General features: G+C 38.2%; 1 protein-coding gene across 1 annotated transcript; it reads left to right on the forward strand.

Annotated features, from left to right (window-relative positions):
• The first annotated feature begins 1,815 nt into the window (after window positions 1–1,815).
• LOC141812206 (uncharacterized) lies at window positions 1,816–16,963 on the forward strand. Its single transcript, XM_074700249.1, has 11 exons — window positions 1,816–1,909; window positions 2,002–2,232; window positions 2,328–2,426; window positions 4,817–4,905; window positions 6,292–6,408; window positions 13,012–13,129; window positions 13,919–14,003; window positions 14,110–14,219; window positions 15,314–15,438; window positions 16,255–16,351; window positions 16,532–16,963. Exons 1-11 carry the CDS (start codon window positions 1,829–1,831, stop codon window positions 16,835–16,837), a joined length of 1,458 nt encoding a protein of 485 aa, XP_074556350.1. The 5' UTR covers window positions 1,816–1,828; the 3' UTR covers window positions 16,838–16,963.
• The last annotated feature ends 1,778 nt before the right edge of the window (window positions 16,964–18,741 follow it).

Consider the following 18,741-nt stretch of genomic DNA (forward strand, 5'->3'; position numbering starts at 1 on the left):
GGGCCTTCAAAGTTCTCAAGTGGAGCTCAAGTTCTCAAGTGTTTGAGCTCAAGTGCTCTTTATTCTTTTGCAAGGTGGTTCGGCTTCAGCCCTCGACCATCTGTGAGGAGGTGCTCAGGCTAGGGGGTCCTACGTATTCAAAGGTAGGTTAAGTTGCTTAGACGTAGTTCAAAGAATATCCATTCCACTTCAACTCTAGTACTAACTCCCTCGCAAAAAAAAAATGATAAATCCCAGTTAGTCTCATGGACTCAATCCCTGGAGGTGGCAGGCCCGATCGCACGGAAGTTTCCCACCGACCACCAGGGTAAATCGGGAAGCGCATACGGCGGTCAATCCAGATGCCCAGCATCCTTTGATTGTATTCCTCATTTGGAAGAAAATTCTTATAAATACGCCGTAGCTGGGGATCGAACCGCGGATCCCTGAGTCACAACTCGGATGTCCTACCGTTACACCATTACCCCAGGAACTAGTACTAACTCCCTCGTACATCCACATGGGGTATCATCATCGTACTCCCTCGCAAATCTGCATGGGGTATCATCATCATTGAGGTAGCCCCCACGGGCTTAGCTGAGATGGTAAGGTATACTTGTACAATGAGCAAAAGTCAAATCCAGAGGCTAGCAGGACGTAAATCCTTATACCTAGGTACAACTCATCTACTCATCTCTCATTTTATCTACTCCTCGTGTTGATCCTGTGACTGGCGAGGCGCTGGAGGGAGAGAATTCACTTTTTTGCACAATCCTCCTTCCCATCAATTATCACTTTTGATGTGTTGATCTTGGGGCTATCAATCATAAACACTTATTGATATTTGTCAAATATCAAAACTATAATTAATCTTAATCACGGAGGAACTAATTTTCCTAGTAATTTTTCACTTTTTTTGTTTTTTTTTAATGTTTGATGATATGTTGTGATGGCGGAGGTTGGGTTCTCCGAGGGCCTGGAGCGGGTCTTGATGGCGGACGAGGCACGACGACGTGAGTGATGGAGAGCTCGGAGACAGAGGAGAAGAGGGGTGGGAGTTTGAAATTGAGGAAAAGGTGGACGAATTCTTCCTGCGTCAGCCAGCAAAACTCGCCGCCGCCACCGAGCTTGCTCCTGGATCACCGGAAAGATCCTCGCGCCGTCAACAATCAAATCCAAAGCTTCCAAAATGTTGTGAATCACCGGTAAAAAGAGTCAAAGTTCACACATTTGCAACTTAAAGAGAGGTGGGCTTGAGTGAGATAAACTGGCCTTGAGTTAGACTCGAGGCGGCAGACAACACAGTGGCGGTCTTTTGCGAGGGAAGAATAGAGAAGGGCGCGGAAAGGGCGGCGCTGGGCGCCACAAAATCCACCACACACCCGTTCCACCCACAGTCGTTTGCTGCCCAGACGACGAGGCAGTGAGTGGAATCGACCCGACCGCCATAAGTGCTCCTGACCCAGCGAAGAGCGTCGGAGATGATGGCGGTGAGTGGAATCGATCTAGCATTCAGCTTTCGGATATGCTGTGATCAGTCACCAATCAAGTCTGCAGAGAGTTCAATGCCACGAGAGAAAGTCACGGAATTGGCGAAGCGGAAGCGGAAGCGTCAGGCGGACTCGCGTCTGCATAAATCGCGGTGGCGGGAGGGAGAGTTTTCGGCGGAGGCGCGCGCCACCAGCCTCCAGGTGGAAAGGGCCCGACGAGGAAGGATAAGCGAGGGGAGCGGTCGAACCGGACTTGTTCCCCGTGCAATGGAACGGCCGGTTTGGTGGTTCAACCGGGATTAAGTATCGGTTCAGTTGTATTCCTCTGTAGATCTTCGATCTCCGCTCCGCTCGTCGAGATGGTGAAAACTGTGGTCAGCGACGAAGCCCAGTTGAAGGCGGCGGAGGATCGCCTGTTCCAATCCGGTGTCTCCGCCGAGGTATGTCTCGTAATTCGGCAGACCATCTTTTACGGTTGTGGTCTCTATTTTTACAGGGATTTGGGTTGGGTTTTTCCTTTTTCTACCTTCAGGTTGGGCTTGTGATCGGGAAGCTGAGCGCCAATTCCGACCGAGGATTTGTATACTATTTGATACCCACGCCACCCACCGATGGGGGAGGACCTGCGTGCTCACTTAGACGTGAGGTCTCCGGAAATTTTGGCAAAGATGGGAAGAAAGGATCGAAGGGTGCGAAGCCGGCTTCCGAGGTGCCGCCTTCTCTCGTCATCGACACTGATTGGGTTGCCGAGCACGCTAGGCAGGTAAAGATGAAACATTGGCTCTGGATGCTGGGGCACAACCCCCCTGACGCTTTCTTACTCTCCGTTGGCATCTTCTTTCAACAACTTCATCTCAGGTTTCAAGAATGCTGTTGGGTGGAATGAGCGTTGCTGGGATCTATTTATGGGCTTCTGAGGCGACTTTTAAGGCCACTTTACCTGCTGTGCTTTCTCAGGTCCGATACTTCTTGATTTGGTTGATGTATAGCTTTGTTCTGATTCTGTTATAATACATTTTTTTTGGCAGCTTGATTATGTTAGCAAGGAAGTTAGGTTATTCTCTCTCATTTTTTCCTGCAAAAAATCAACGATAGATCCTTTTTGGTTAAGTAGCAAAAAAGCACCACTTTATCTTTTTCAGTTAGGATAAAATGGAAGAGACACATACAAAGAGGTTTAACACGGCAGAATTGAGAATGGTAAGATGGATATGTGAAGTTATTATAAAATATAAAATTTAAAAAGACAAATATCTAAGAGCAATTATGTGTATCTCTAATAGATTATAAAATGAGAAAAAAATTAAGTTGCGATGATATGAACACCGTTAGTGGATAAATTCTATTGTGAAAAGAGTTGAATCTATTAGAATGTAAGATGTAAATGGTAGAGGGAGATCATAGAAAATACTATTCAATATTTTTTATATTTTTAGTGATACATCATTGCATAGAGCTAAATAGAGGAAAATCTATGTAGTTGACTGCTAATAGTTGAGGCAAACAACCCTTGATGTGTGAAATTTATTGTGTGCTACGAGGAATCAAGCATTGTTGGAGAAAATACAGTCCTTTAATGGTTGACAACTCTTTTCAGTTGGTCAAAGCACCTTAAGTTCTATCCGATGTGAACTAGCAATGTGGGAATGTTGCGAAAATAATCATAAGCTTGAGGCAAGAGTTGGGCATCTCTCTTAAAGAAGATATTGTCTGGTGCTCACAATTTATCAACAATTGTCTTTTGAGTGCAACAACTTTATCTCAAAATAGGAGCACTCTGGATCCTGCCAACCTATAATAACTTAAAACTCCTTTGGAAAGAGAGAAGAGTGGATTTAGAACCCAAGAGAGGAGATTGCTTGGATGCTTTGGCTGAATCAAAATGCAAGAGGGAAGGCCTATTTATAGGATGGAAGGGTGCAACTAAGAGACAAATTGGTAGTGTATGTCTCTCTTGAGTGTTTCGGATTATGTGTGGCATTTTTCTTTAATGCACAATTCACACATGCATTGTGACATGGCAATATGGCAAGGTAAAGATTATCGACCTTTTGGTCAACCAACCATCGACACCAAGCTTGAGCATCCGTTGGCGTTTTGGCGCTTCATGCATGCATACCAAAACCAAGGCTAAAGGCATGCTAACCTTTGTTTGGTTAACACCTTAAATTAGTCAACACTCAACGCAAAAGGCCATTTGGACTGTGTTTGCACAGTCAACACATCAATCCCATCAGCTGCAACATGTAGTTATTCATGTTTCCATTTAGGTGATTAGGCCCCAAAGTCTCTCCATGCATTGAAGAGTTTTTCATCCATTTATTTGTGTTCTACATGATCATGCACTTTCGCGTGCCCATGGATTTACTTCGTGCATATATTGAGCTTGTGCTCTCATCTGGTCACTCGGACTTAACTGATGACTTATTCATGGATTTCTTTATCACTCGAGTAACTCATTTTTTGGACATTAATTTCTCAGTTGAAAAATTAATTTTATGTCAATCCACTTGTGAAATAGATTGTCTATTTCCATTGCATGGTTTGAAAGGCAACATGTTCGAAATTTATCGTTCCAATTAATTAGAAAAACTCGATATTGCTTGGCACATACTTCTCTGTCACCGTGTTGAGAATTGTGTTATGCCAACACTTGATGCACCTTGGCATGCCATAAATTAAGATAAATCAATATGATTTTTTTATCTATTGTCGATACAAGATTAGTGTACCATTCCAGATGGAACATAAAATCCGAACTTAAGTATATAGTTGGCTTTTCTTTTTCTTTTTTATTTCCTTCCTTTTTTCAACATTCAATTTGCTCCATACATTAAAATGTTGGCATGATACCTAAATAATACCGTGTCAAAGACTGAAACTCTGCACAAATCCACTTTTTGATCCTTGGTCCATTGATTTGTCTGTTAATGAATCAATAATTTCTACTGGATTTATTGGTTGTGAAAGTCAATTTCCATCAAGGGTTATTACATGAATCAAATTCCCCAAATTAAAGCTTATAGTTTCAAAACTTTCTTGGTATGGCAAGAGGTTAAGAATGAAACTCAAAGTATCTCTTTTGATGACTTAGGAATATAGGAGCACCTTTTTTCCATCTTGTTTTCTTATTGGGAATTGAAGGAGTGTACAAAGTTGTTGTTTTCTAGAGTGGAACTGTGGAAGGGTTCCGGTAGTCATCTATGTTTAATTTAGTACTATAGGATGGTTTCTTGTGGTTTAGTACTTTCAGTTCCAGATCTTTTAGATGCATAACATTCTAGCTACCAAATCCACTTTGTTGCTATACACCAAACTTGAGTTGATGTATCACAATTGTTTTTCAGGCTGTTAAAAGGGTTGCACAAGCTGCACCTTTTCATGACAGTGAATTTGGCGAAAGATTGCTTATTCATGTATGCTATAGCCCAAGAAGGTGCAGTTCGTCATTTCTTCTTGTCTGTCGAATATATTGTGAAAGTTCGAATGAATATTATTCTGGAATTACTCTTGTGAATCTTTTGTGGTAATTTTTTCTGATCATTTCTATGCCAAACTAAGTTCATTAATGATTCCTCCTTAGAAGTTCATTACATTGGAAACTTTTTTTTACGAGTCTTGCACCTAGAAGTAATAGTAAATTTGCTTGTAGCAAATATTCTATACAACCCTAGATCATCCATATCTCTTTAGTGTATATTTTCAACATAGATGGGCAACTATTCATAAGTATCCTCACCATGATAATTCATGTATGTGCCCTTTTGAATTTCATGGTATCTTGAAAATTCGTAAACAAAGCTAAACATGCATATAGAAGCAACGATAGTGTTACTTCTAGTTTGTAAAGAATTGAGTGTTAAATTTTTGCTATATATCTATCCATTGAGTACATTGTTGATTTTGGGTATATATTACTCTGATGTCTATGGCATGCAATTCCTTGCTCTTCATAATAAACACATCTCGTCTTGTGGAGGATTGATATTAAGTTGCAGTGGACATCCCACTGTATACTGGTGTATGAATTGTTTTTTGATGACAAAGAGATAGACAAAACTAAATTATAGTGTAACTTTTATATGATAGTTAGAAATTGGATGGTTTGCCATAAATTCCATTCTTAAATCTGACACTTGGAAAGGATAGAGTTTAGGTACTCTGATCTCTGCATGATGATTATAGAATCTTAGAAGTGTTAAGGTTTTAATTGTGATTATTGAAAGGATACCAATCCTGGTTGCCCTCTTTAAGGTATTACATATTTGTATACTATAAGAATGAAAAAGTATCCTGTTCATACTGATTTCTGATGCTTATCGTTATATAATTGGTTCTGATACAACTCATGCTGTTCTGAAAGAATAGGAGAAACAAAAATGCAACTGTATCAGTTAGTCTTTGCATAATCTAACAAAGTTCTGTACTTCAGAAATGAAAAATATAACAATTCTGCAATATTATGAACCTTTTTGCTATGCTGTAGAGGTTTTGAACAGTCTTGCATTGCAAACTTCTAATTCTTTTTGGAATAATTACAAACATTGTACTGTTTCTGTATCCATATCCCTGTTGGTCTGGGTTGAAAAGTGATTTTAAATACTCATTTTGTCTTGTGCTTTCTTTTTGTGAAAGTCAAATCTCTCTGCGTTTCCTTTCTTGTTTCTAGCAACTGTGATCCTTTTCCCAAGACATTCACCATAATGCACATAATCTTTGTAGTCATTACTTTTGATAATCAAGCAATATGAAGAATCATTTAGATTTGTTTCTACATCTATTTAATTTTGCTGAACAATTTATGTTTGTTTACATTACATAGGTGGTCCTGCCGAATCTGTACCGTGTCAGCAGGCAGTTTGCATCCATGCGACTTCAAGATGAGCAAGCTTATAGCCTCACTTCAAGCTTTTAAATGCACTTACACTTTTGACATAAGGTAGTTTTTGGTTGCAATATAATGCATTTGCACATGTTTCCAGTGGTATTCTTTCTTTCAAGTTTCTGAACACTCTGATGTAATCCATTGAAAAAAAGAATAGTTTGTTTTTCATGGTTGTGGTCCTTGTGGAGAGTTTTGGCAGATCTATTTAGTATTTCCAATCTGATCCCTATGATCATTGTCAAAATTAGAAGTATAGACCTTAGGCGCTACTACTACACGAAATAGTGTTAGGTTTACGTTCCACTTCATGTAATCTTGAATATGTTTAAAATGTTATGAGGTTATTTCCTCCATAACCACACTATCAATAAGATATAACATGGTTTGAAGATTCTGCTTGAAATCCACAACTTGTGATGCATCTGATATGTCACCTTTACTACTTCCTTAAATGAGACAATGAATATGAGATGATGCTAGAATTCATTATAATGATGAGCTATAAAGGTGAAGTATCCTCAACTAGACTTTCCTTAGTTGAACAAACCCTTGATTTGGAACCCGTCTTTCATATAGATACTTTCTACCAGAGCAAATCACCAACTTCTTGCTCATTTCTTGTGACCTACCTTAGTTGTCCTATGGCGAAACCTTGTCATTGCTTGAAAGCTTCTAGAGAGTGAAAGTCATCGTGAAAGAGCTCTCAGTTAGTCCTCTACCTCTCTGTTTAGAGAGAGAAACTCCTATGTAGAATTCCTAGTGAGCAAGGTGACTAGAAGTTGGTAGGGGCTTTTGAGGGTTACACCGTAGCACACTGCTCTGTAGTTTCTTCTGTTGTTGAGTTTCTACTGATCAACAAGGAGAGGGTGCTGGTGGTGCCACGTGACGAGGCTGCTGTGGTGCGGTGTGGTGTTGTGTGGTGGTGTCGTGGTGTTGTGCGGTGGTCCTGCTATGTGGTGTTGCTGTGCAGTAAGGTTGTGTTGCTCTGCTATGTGGTGGTGTTGTGCCGCGAGGTGGTATCGTGGTGCTGATGGTGTTGCAGCAATAGTGTACAGTGGAAGCAGAGGTAAGCAGTGATGCTGATGGTGTTGCAGAAATATTGTGTGGTGCGTATAGAGTGGTGTCGATGGTGGTGCAAAAGTGGTGCGCAATTTATGCATAGTGGTGCAGGACTAGGAAACCTCACCAGGTTGTCGCCTATGCAACTTAGTGCACAGTAGTGGTAAGGCCAGCAGCAAGGTTGTTGGTGTGTCACTTGGTAGTCAAGGGAGTGGCAGTGACGTGGTCGAAAAGCCCTATTGTTGGTGTGTATGGCTTGTGTAGTCCAGTAAGCAAGGCTGAGGGTGCAAGGAAGCAGTGCCTCAATGTCTCTCCGGCAAATTTGGGAGCTTCCCCTTGACTTCGCAGAGTTCTAAGGCATGTTCTTGTCTTTTTAAAATTTTCTTGGATGTTCTGGTGCAGTGGTTGGGGGGAGCAGATTGCCCACTAATTGCGTTAAGGATTTTCTGCACAAGATATGTTAGTGTTAGAGGCGGGAGTTGGTGGAGGCAGATTGCCTTGCCACTCCTTGTGCGGTAGACCTACAACACCGAGTCAAGAAGTGACAGACAACATGGTCAGGAAAAAGAAATCTGTAAGTCAAAGTTGTCGTCAAGGTCAAATAGAAACATTAGCTAGTCAGAGCAGTGGTTAAGAACATGCAAAAACATTGGTTGGTCAAAGTAGTGGCTTGAGTCAAGCAGAAGCATTACCAAGTCAGAGCAGTGGTCAGGATCAAGCAAAAGCATTGGTTGGTCAGAGCAGTGGTCAGGGTCAAGCATAAGCATTGTCTACACAGCCATTGGTCCTAGCTAATCCTGGAACTGATGACCAACAAGCTGATGTGGCAGGTCCTTCAGTAGTTGATGTGGCAGTCAATGAGGTAGTCAAGAAGGCGCCTCCATAATCCGATGTGGCTCAACTTGCAGTAGTGGTGAGAGCACAATATGATGGTGCTATAGATCAGACTACCGAACATGATAGGGTGGTAAATCTACCCAACACTGTTGGACGGACCGAACAACCAAAAGTGTGAGCAAACCTCTTCCATGACAATCGCAAGGCGAGTGTGGCAAGCCCTCTAGACCAGTACACACGCACGGTCCACTTGTTTAGGAAAATGCTGCTAATGAGGCATCCCACACAACCTCAGGGGCATCCTCTTCCTCATTACCATCAGCTACTTCAACAAATGCAATCGAGGAGGTGGGGAACATCACACCGGTGCCAACAAGTGGGCGTAGATTACGGGTGCGAGCAGCCCGAAGGGGTGTTCAATGAAGGTGGCCGCATGGAACATTAGGGGCTTTCACAAATCCCTAAAGCATGGGGGTGTCCAACACCTCTTGAGGAGCAAGGAGATTCAAGTATTAGCATTATTGGAGACTAAGCTCAATGAACAATCCATTATGCCAATCATGCAAAGAAGGTTTCTAGGTTTTGAGTATGTGCATAATTTTGGTATTTCTAACCATGGTCGCATTTTGCTTATTTGGGATGCACAGCGGGCTGATGTGGAGGTTATTAATACATCGGAGCAATTCATTCATACATATGTTAGATGTCGGATTTCTAGCCGGGGTTTCTATGCTACTTTTATATATGGACTTCACTCGGTGACTAGTAGAAGGCCACTATGGGAGAATCTCACGGACCTTGGTGGAGGCATTCCCAGACCTTGGATGATCATGGGGGACTTCAATTCGATATTGGCTATTCATGAGAGACAAGAAGGCAATCCGGCTACAAATTATGAGATGAGGGACCTCCAAAGATTCACTCATGCATGTGGAATGGTGGACTTACGATCCGTTGGTTGTCAATTCACTTGGTCTAAAGGTGATGTGACTTGCAAATTGGATAGGGTAATGGTGAATTCGGCTTGGCTCTTGGAGGAGTTTGATGCTTATGCGGAATTTTTAGCCCCGGGATGCTTATCGGACCACTCTTGTGCCATGGTTCACATTCTAACAAAGAAGAGGGCAGCAACAAGGCCATTTAAGTTCTTAAACATGTGGACTTTACATCAAGATTATAAGAGGGTGGTGGAACAATCATGGGAGGCACCGGTCCAAGGCAATGCACAATATCGGCTAAAGACTAAATTGTTTAGATTGAAGGCTAGTTTGAGGGAGCTGAACAAGAAGGAGTTTGGCCATATTTCGGAGAAAGCAAAGAGGGCAAATATGGAGTTAGAAGAGGTGCAAAGGAATATATTATCGGGTGACATCACACCCGCAAATTATGGAGAGGTAAAGAAGCGTGCAATCCTATTCTCGGAGGCGGAAAAGATGTTTTATCAACAACGGGCGAAGAACACATATTTGAGGAGTTCGGATAGATGTACAAAGTTTTTCCATGATGTAGTCAAGAGGAACAACAAAAGGAATGCGATTATTATGCTTACAAAGAGAAATGGAGAAAGAACAACAAGCATCAAAGAAGTTGCGGAGGAATTCTTAGATCACTTCCATGGTATTCTTGGCCAATCGGAAGCATGCTCTCCTCTAGATGGTGTTGCCCTCTCGGGAAGGAAACTCAATAATGCCCAAAGGAACAACCTTATACATCCGGTTGGGATGGAGGAGATTAAGACAGCTTTGCACAATATTGGGAGTGAAAAAGCCCAGGGACCGGATGGCTACGGCGCCAAGTTTTTCACTTCATCTTGGGATATTGTGGGAGTGGATTTTGTTGCCGCAATTCAAGAATTCTTTGGGACAGGTAACCTCTTGAAACAATGGAATCATTCTCTAATATACCTTGTGCCAAAAAGTGATCATGCAGAGGGTGTATCGGACTACCGGCCTATCTCATGTTGCAACTGCGGGACCAAATTGTGTAGCAAATAGGCGGACAGAGCAGTGCCAACATGAAACTCATTGACTAGTACATCTCAGAAAAGCAAGGGGTGGTCAAAACTGTGTGGAAGGCATATTTCCTGCCCAAACACAAGTTTATGTTTTGGTTGCTAGCCCACGGAAGGCTACGTACAAAAGATCAATTGCCATATGAACCATGCAAGACTTGCCCACGGTGCCAACAAGCTGATGAATTGAGGGAACATCACTTCTTCCAATGCCCCATCAGTATGGAGCTATGGACAAAGGTATATCTGGCAGAATGTTCCTAGCATTCGAAGACTATTATGCACCATTCGAAGGATGTATCGAGGCAATGGGCGCCTGGTCAAGGCGCGACTTTTGGTTGTTACATGCATGATATATCTTTTGTGGCAAGTTAGGAATAGATGCTAATAATGTAATGTGCCTCGTATAGACAGGATGTTTTGCAAAGTGCAGATACATGTCTATCATTTTGTAGACATTTAAACATGTACAATAGTTTTTTGACGTTGTAATATTTACCGTTCACCCAAAAAATTGAAAGCTTCTAGTGAACCATATGATCAAATACAAACGAAAAGCTTCTAAATATCCTTTGGATACACCCTCAAAAATTCAACCTTATCCTAAAGATTAACCCCTAAAGATAAAGATCTATCCGTAGATGGGAACTGTTAGCCAAGTGAGCATCAAATCCAAGGATAAATTCTTGACATTGTTTCTTAAGTTTCATGGTGTTCCTTTTGGAACTTGAGTAAGATGGAGGATGATCATAAACATTTTCTTTCATACATTAGTGCCAAATGATTCACCAAAAGAGACTTTTAAGCACTTGTGTCAATCAAAAACTTACTTATATCAACCAACATTTGAAATATCATTGTTGAAGATTCAAATGCCATGTTGTCTCACTACAGTGCTGACACACTTCAAATTTTGGTGGATATTTATTTTGAGAATCATGTTTTTGATAGCCAATATTAGGTTGATGTTTACAACTTTCATATGAAGGTGTGTAAAGATCAGGGGCGGCTCAAGCTTCCTAGAGGCCCCAGGCGAAATTTTTTTTAAATAATTATTATTATTTAAAAAATTTTTCTCTCATCCTTTTTTATTCGGACTTGAGATCGATATTGGTGGGTTTAAAATTTTTTTAAAATAAATTAAAATATTAATTTTATAAATAAATTTTTTATATAAAATTAAATTTTCTAGCTTTTTCTTATATTAATTAAATTTTCATATTCAAGTTTTAATAATAAATTTTTTTCAATTGATAACATTGCTAAATTATTTAATCTTTTTTGAGACATAGTTGAACGTAAATAAGACTTTATTAATTTTAATTTTGAAAAACTTCTTTCCGCTAAAGCTATACTAACAGGTATGATAAGTAATATTATATAAGTTATCCATGCATTAGGAAAAGAATTTAATTTGACAGGGAAATAAGGAAGGTGATACATTTATAATAGGTCTTAAGATCACCAAAAAACCTGTAACAAAGACTTTTTATTCTGATCGTTCCTCTCCTTGCACCCCTTGTGATGATCTCGGAAATGTTTTGATGATCACCAAAAAATGTTTGAAGTTGAGCAAAATAGATTGTTAGGTTAATAAAGAAGGAGGAGAGGAATATAAATAAACTAGTAAATTAGAGTTTTGAAAATTAAATAATATTAAATATATTGGAATCATACCAAATCTCTACACAATTCAATAATCATGCAAAATCTTTTCAAAATTCAATAAAAATATTTTAATAAATTTTTATTCTCTTAATATATATATATATATATATATATATATATATATATATATATAATAATTAATATATAAAATAATGGGCCCCTCTAAATTTGGGGCCCTAGGCATAGGCCTTAATGGCCTATGCCTAAAGCCGGCACTGGTAAAGATTTGTCTTGGTTTCTAGCCACCCAATAACTAGGGGTCAAATTGAAACCTAGAGACAACTTATCAACTCAAGGGCTTAGGATGAAGCTCCATAGGTAACAAATTCTACCTATGAACTAAATCTTGTTAATATAATCAATCTGCTTCAAGGAAATCCAAGATTACAACAATTGCTCCATCTTCAAGCTGGATGACTATCTATGAGTTTGAAGCTTCTCATGGCTCAATCCATATAGTCCATCATCATCCAAGCTTGATTATTTTAATCTTGAGTTCACATGAGAAGTCTTGCACACTTAAGCAACTAATCAAACACAAATGTTTAACTTAAATTATATTGCCACACTATTAAAACATGGTGGTTAAACCTAATCACAATGGAGGATTCATTGTCTCAACAATGTTTTCCTCTTTGATGTTTGACAATTAATTCAAGTTATCAACAATAAAAACTAATAGAATACATAAAAGTAACCGAAAAGCAAAGCTCCCCTCAAACTATTATGGTTAATTCTCTTTTATTTGTGTCGAAGATTTCACATTTTGATATTGATCAACACCCGCACCCCTATATTTAACATTTTGTTTGAGCTTTATTGTTCACAAGAATTGAAAAGAAAGGTTGCTATCTATTCACCTTCAATTTTTATTTTTATGCACAATTCTTGAGATCTCAGGGGTGGAAAATATGTTTGTGCACTTATGAAGGCAGCTTGTGTTTACAAATTTACTTGAGCTAACTCTACTAATGAAGTTGATTTATACTGGCACTATAATTTAACCATGACATGCCACAAATAAACCTTAATGTTTTTTTTTCCATGTCTTTGACTTATGTTGTCATGATTTTATATTGCAGATTACCTATTTATCAAGATGGTACTTTAGGGGTAGCTCTGAAGGACATTATATACAAAGGAATTACTAATCTTTCGAAAGATTTACAATGTGCCAGATCTTTGATAAATGGTCATTTGGTAAATTCTTTTTTTAAGATGATAATGTTTTGCATATTTATTTTTTTGTAAATGAACTGTGATTAGCTATCATTGCTTAGGTTTATAGCTTCAGTTTTCTGCATCACGATAATTTTATATGTTTGTTTTTTTATCTTTTATTTATTTTTTGTTCCAATAAAAACATTGTAGAACTATATAAGATATGGATAATGATTCTTTGTAGAATGGAATTGTTTACGACCTCTGGTCTTCTCCATATATTACAACAACAACAACAATAACCACAACCAAACATTATCCCACTAGCTGGGGTTGGTTATATAGATTTTTCTGCGATATTAAGCTCTATCTCCTATTATATTATCATTTATATTTAAATAATTTTTTTATTGTTTCTAACTAAGTCTTTTTTTGTGACCCTCATTTGATGTGCATATTTATTTCTCCATGTCTTAATAAAGGAAAAATTGTATTGACTGAATTCATCACTATCTGTCTGTTCTGTGTGAACTTGAAACCCAAAACGTGTTTATTATTTACCTTCTAACTATTATCTAAAAGCTTCCGGTAATTAATTAACCTCAAGGTTAGTTTTAGCCTTTCTTCCACAGAGTAGTGAACTCTAAATCCGTTTCCACTTTCCAGGAATGTATTTATGGCCTTTGGTCCACAATTAGCACGCAGCCATGACTAAAATGATTGTGAATTTTATAACAAACATCTTCCAATCAATGTCATATTAATTAATTAGTTATGCTCCCATGTTCACATATATATAATTCTCTTCATTTTCCTTCTATTGTCTAGGTGACTGAGGACCTACAACTATCTTCAAAAAGCACACATGACGTTGAGTTCCTCATTCCTTTCAACAAAATTATGTCTAGTGGAGGTGTGCTTGCCTTTCTTTGAAAGAGAATGCCTCACTACTTCCCTCAAGTATTTCATTTTTCTGCTATGATTTGAAATATACTAATACTGTGGAATTTCATATAAAGAATTTAGCTCAGAGGAGGTGGCAGGCCTAGTTTCCTTCAATGGTTCGGTCGCTGCTTTTGCATACTTGGCTCCGAGAGAACCTATTTTGCAAGCTATATCAGACTTGAAGGTACTTCATGTATTTTTTATCTTAAAACTTGTGTCAAGCCAAGAAACTATGCAGGGAAGAATTGTGCCATTTTTCTTATGGTTTCTTCTATATGGTTCCTGAGATGAGAAAAACATTGTCACATGAAAGTAGGGATCGAATCCTCGGGGAAACAATCCCTTGAGGAATGAAATCCCTCCCACCTGAAGAGGCCGCTTAGTCATTGTAATTTACGTCCCTTCAAATCGCTATGGGGCCGACATTGAGGAGCTTTTGGAATGAGCGTTATCACCTTTTGCCACATGAGATGAGAAAAACAGCAATGATTCATTAATTTTATTGGTCCATACATATTGTATTCCATGTTCAGAAGATTAAAAAAGGTCTGTGTTTTATATTGGTACCATAGCTCACATTGAGACAATTCAGGGCACAGTCATTCCATCAACCCATTTTTCCTTTTTTATAATTTTCTCTGATTTCCTCAAACTCAGACTATTAATTTGGATGAAATACTTCTAGTGATTTATGTTTAAGCACATGTTTAATATCATTAACAACTTCTGTTTACACAGCCATGGTTGGAACTTTGTGTACTATGATGAAAGTTGGTTTATCTTGACTTCTTTCTTGGTGTAGAGCTAGATTAATTGTAGAATTAATAATAGAATGCTAGTCTTGAATGTCTGTCTTTCTTATTTTAATCAACTAGTTACTGGAAACATGGTTCATATTTGAGGTAGGGAGACGGTATTTTACCTTGTGTATGCGCACAATGTTGAATGCTTCTAAGTGAGTTTTCAGTGTTGTTTGTTTAAGAGTTTGACTAAGTACCTCTACATAAGTTATTGCTCAATTCAGTGAGTAGTTTTTTCTTACCTAAATAATAATATGTTTGATGAAAACTTAATTTGTCTCTGTTTTTGCTATTCTCCTATCAGCTCCAATGTTCTATTCCTTAAGGCCTCTATGCATTTCTGTGGATCTTCTATGTTTACTTGTCTTTTTCTGCAACAGAAATTACCACTTATAAGTTGAACTTAGTAGCCATTCTATTCTGGTGTCATACTTAAGTCTGTGCCATTCAAAAACTTATGTGGCTTTCTTATGTTCAGTGTGATATAACTTCCACATTAAGGAGTAGATTGGAAATGATTGCTGATGAGGCAGAAGAAGATGCTTTGTCCACTAACGGTGGAGCAGAGAAGCCTATCCATCAACTTACTTTGGATGAGCTAAGGTTGACTTTCTTCTTTACCATGAAAAGCATTCATACGAATCAATATGTGGTTCTTTCCTATACTCCAAACTGATTGTCAAATGCTGAGCTAATCTAAAGCCATATCCATGGGTTTGATATGGCAATTACGGATTTTTGTTAGGCCATGCTGATGATATGAAACATACAAGATAATGCAAGTATTCCAACATATAATACTTGTCCAACTATTGGAACATTGGAGGAGTTCTTTCAACAAATAGCTCCTTTTTTTAACAACTTAAGAATTTCTAATATTCAAGTTTGAACATCTTCATGTTTTGATTTTCCTGTTTACTCTGTGTGCAAAATTTGTTTTAGAATCTAAGTCTTTGATCTGAATTTCTAGAATTTTAATATTATACAACCGTCAGTAATACTGTTTCCTGTGACCTCCGAATTCCTCTCCTTATATTTGTGTGATTTGATCACATTACCGTGAATTAGGATTTCACCAAGGCATCATCATTCCAAACACCGCTCTTCCACCAAAGAGCTTAGCTTGGTTTAAATGTCTATCTGATTTTTCAGGGTTTTTGTGCCATGACATTCAATTATACTACCTCCTTTGACTTTTAATTTCCTTTGTTTTTTGACATCGCCTATCTTACAGTCATATTTGAGTATATTGCCATCTGAGAGGCCTCATTTTAACATTGAAATCATAGAAATCCCGACTAGGTTGGTTCACTTCTAAATGAGTTTTCTCATCTTGATTATTCATAACATCATACATACTAAAACTCTCTTACGTCCTTCTGAAATTTAATTGATATATTGCATTTTATTTTCTGACAGGAAACCATGTTCCCTGACTTTTCCGAGACGAGTACTTGTTCCCTGGTTGGATGGCCTATTCATATGCGATTATCTACAGGCATCAGAGACTTCTGAGGTATCTTTAATCCATGTTCATTTTATTTCAGTCTACGGTTATTTTTGTTACAGGCATCCTTCTTTTCAATCAACCTTTGCAAGAAATCTACTTTGCTAATTTCCTACCTCTCAGATCTCATTTCAGTAACAATGTTTATTGTGGTAGTTAATGATTATCTCATTGTTCGTCAATGTTCAGGATATAAAAGATCACTGCAAAGAGATGATGTCAATGGAAGCCCCAATCGAGGTCTCAACAGTAGTTGATCTCGAAACTACACCAAGCGCCATGATTGCCAGATCATTCTGGGACGTTGTTCATGGACATTTACCATCTCCATCTCCTGCTGTTGAATGCAGAAAACAGCACTCAACCAAAGCAGTCCAAACTGGGCGATCACAAACCAGCACTTTCTACTTTCTATTTGCTATTCTCGCGCTCGTATCAGCTCTGGTGGTTGGATGGGCTATTGGAGTCTTTCGATCAGTGAATACTCCTAATTAACTGGATCAATATTCGATCGGTTAGCATTTTTATGATGCAAATGAGATAAGTTCATCAGATTGAGGCCATTAGCTTTGTCAATGTAACTTCTTTTTAGCTAAATGTTGCGTGATATAGTTTTATGTATCTTGAACATGAACAGAGAGATGTAAACATAGAGAGATTAAACTTTGTTTCGAAAATATTCTTAGTTGGAAGGTGAAAAAAATTACAGGGCAAATGAGGAAAATTTCCTATGCACACAATTTCTAGGGAAAGTTCTTTCTTGTCTTTTCATTTATAGGGAAAATTCCTTGTCTTTTCCTGAGTTTTGAATAAAAAATTCGTTTTGATTTCAAGTATTTTTTTAATCTACAAATTTTTGTTTCTAATAAAATTTGTTTTTACTCTCATTCTTTAATTATTCTTTTCGAAATAACCACTACAGTTTGAAGTTTACTATTGTCATTGATCTCCCCTTTTTATTATTGTTGTTTTACTCTACAATCATGTATATGTTATTGAAGTCCCCGGAGCAATGGTGCAACGGTAGGACATTTAGGTTGTGATCTAGGGACCTGCGGTTCGATCCCTAGTTACAGCGTATTTGTAAAAATTTTCTTTCAAATAAGGAACGCAATCAAAGGATGTTGGGCATCTGGATTGGTCGTCGTATGCGCTTTTCGATTTACTCTGGTGGTCGGTAGAAAATTTTTGTGGGACCGGGTCGGTCATCTCCAGGGATTGAGTCCATGAGACTGATTGAGAATTATCATTTTTTTTGTATATGTTATTGAAGCTCTCTTGAGCATGGTGTGGTGGTAAAAGACTTGGTGACAAGAGACTAAGTGTTTTACTTAAATAATTAGGGTTTGAAACTCATGCTGCAAAAGGTTGGAATCCGCCAACCTAGCGGCCCCACACGATCGGCCCCCTGACCATCTGTGGAGAGGTAAATCACGGTGAATGCGGGACTGACCAGGGCATGGTGGCCGAGGGATTTGGAAACATGACACAGATTGATGTTATCGCAAATGCAATCATGAGCCCTCGAACCGCCCACCTCATGCTGCAAGCACCCATGCCCTGACCAGCTGACCCCGCCCGTGGGGGCAAGGGTTTGAAACTCACACAATGTATGCATGTGTCGTTTGAATAATTGATGATCTTGAAGTGTCATGTCAGTAGTTATTTTATTTTTTAGATTTATTTGGTGTGTGAAATATGGGATTGAATTGTACATTTTGAGATTAATCGGATTAATTATCTTGTAAGAGTCAATTCTAATTTCTTTTCAACAAATAAAGACTTGAGCTAATAAAATCTTATTTAACAGAGAGATAGTTGGAAAGGTGACAAAGTCCTATTCCATTTAATAAATAAAAAAAAGATGGATTATTTTGTAAATGAATCTTTGGATATTATATTTTATTGTATAATATCCGATTATAAAAAAATGTATGTTGTTGAAATATTCTTATAATTATTATTGTCATTGATCTCCATACTTTTATAGATGATGTTATTCACCTTTCCTCTCGTATGAGCATGAACAAAGGGTAAATTGACAATATTGATAAAAGTGTGTGGTATAATGTAAAATGACAGTTAATACATTTTGGTAACATTTATTTTTATAAAAGATAGAATCTGTCATCCCAGCAACTCCATACGATTGGTCCCATAATCATTTATGAGGAGATAAATCGAGAAATTATAGTTGACACAACAGAGGAAATAACATTTATGAAACATAATAATTTAGAGAGTTATCTGTCCAAGGTTATCAATGATAATCTTGTTTGGTTTAGATTATTAATGATTCTTGAGTAATACAATATTACTGTCACGTCAGCAAAATGAGTTATAACTCCGGAATATGATAACCTTAGCAGAGTAAGGTTTTTTCACAATTCTAGGGTTAA

Source organism: Curcuma longa, chromosome 18, assembly GCF_044706935.1.
Source record: "Curcuma longa cultivar G26 ecotype Majalengka, Jawa Barat chromosome 18, ITB_CL_G26_1.1, whole genome shotgun sequence".
NCBI lineage: Eukaryota > Viridiplantae > Streptophyta > Magnoliopsida > Zingiberales > Zingiberaceae > Curcuma > Curcuma longa.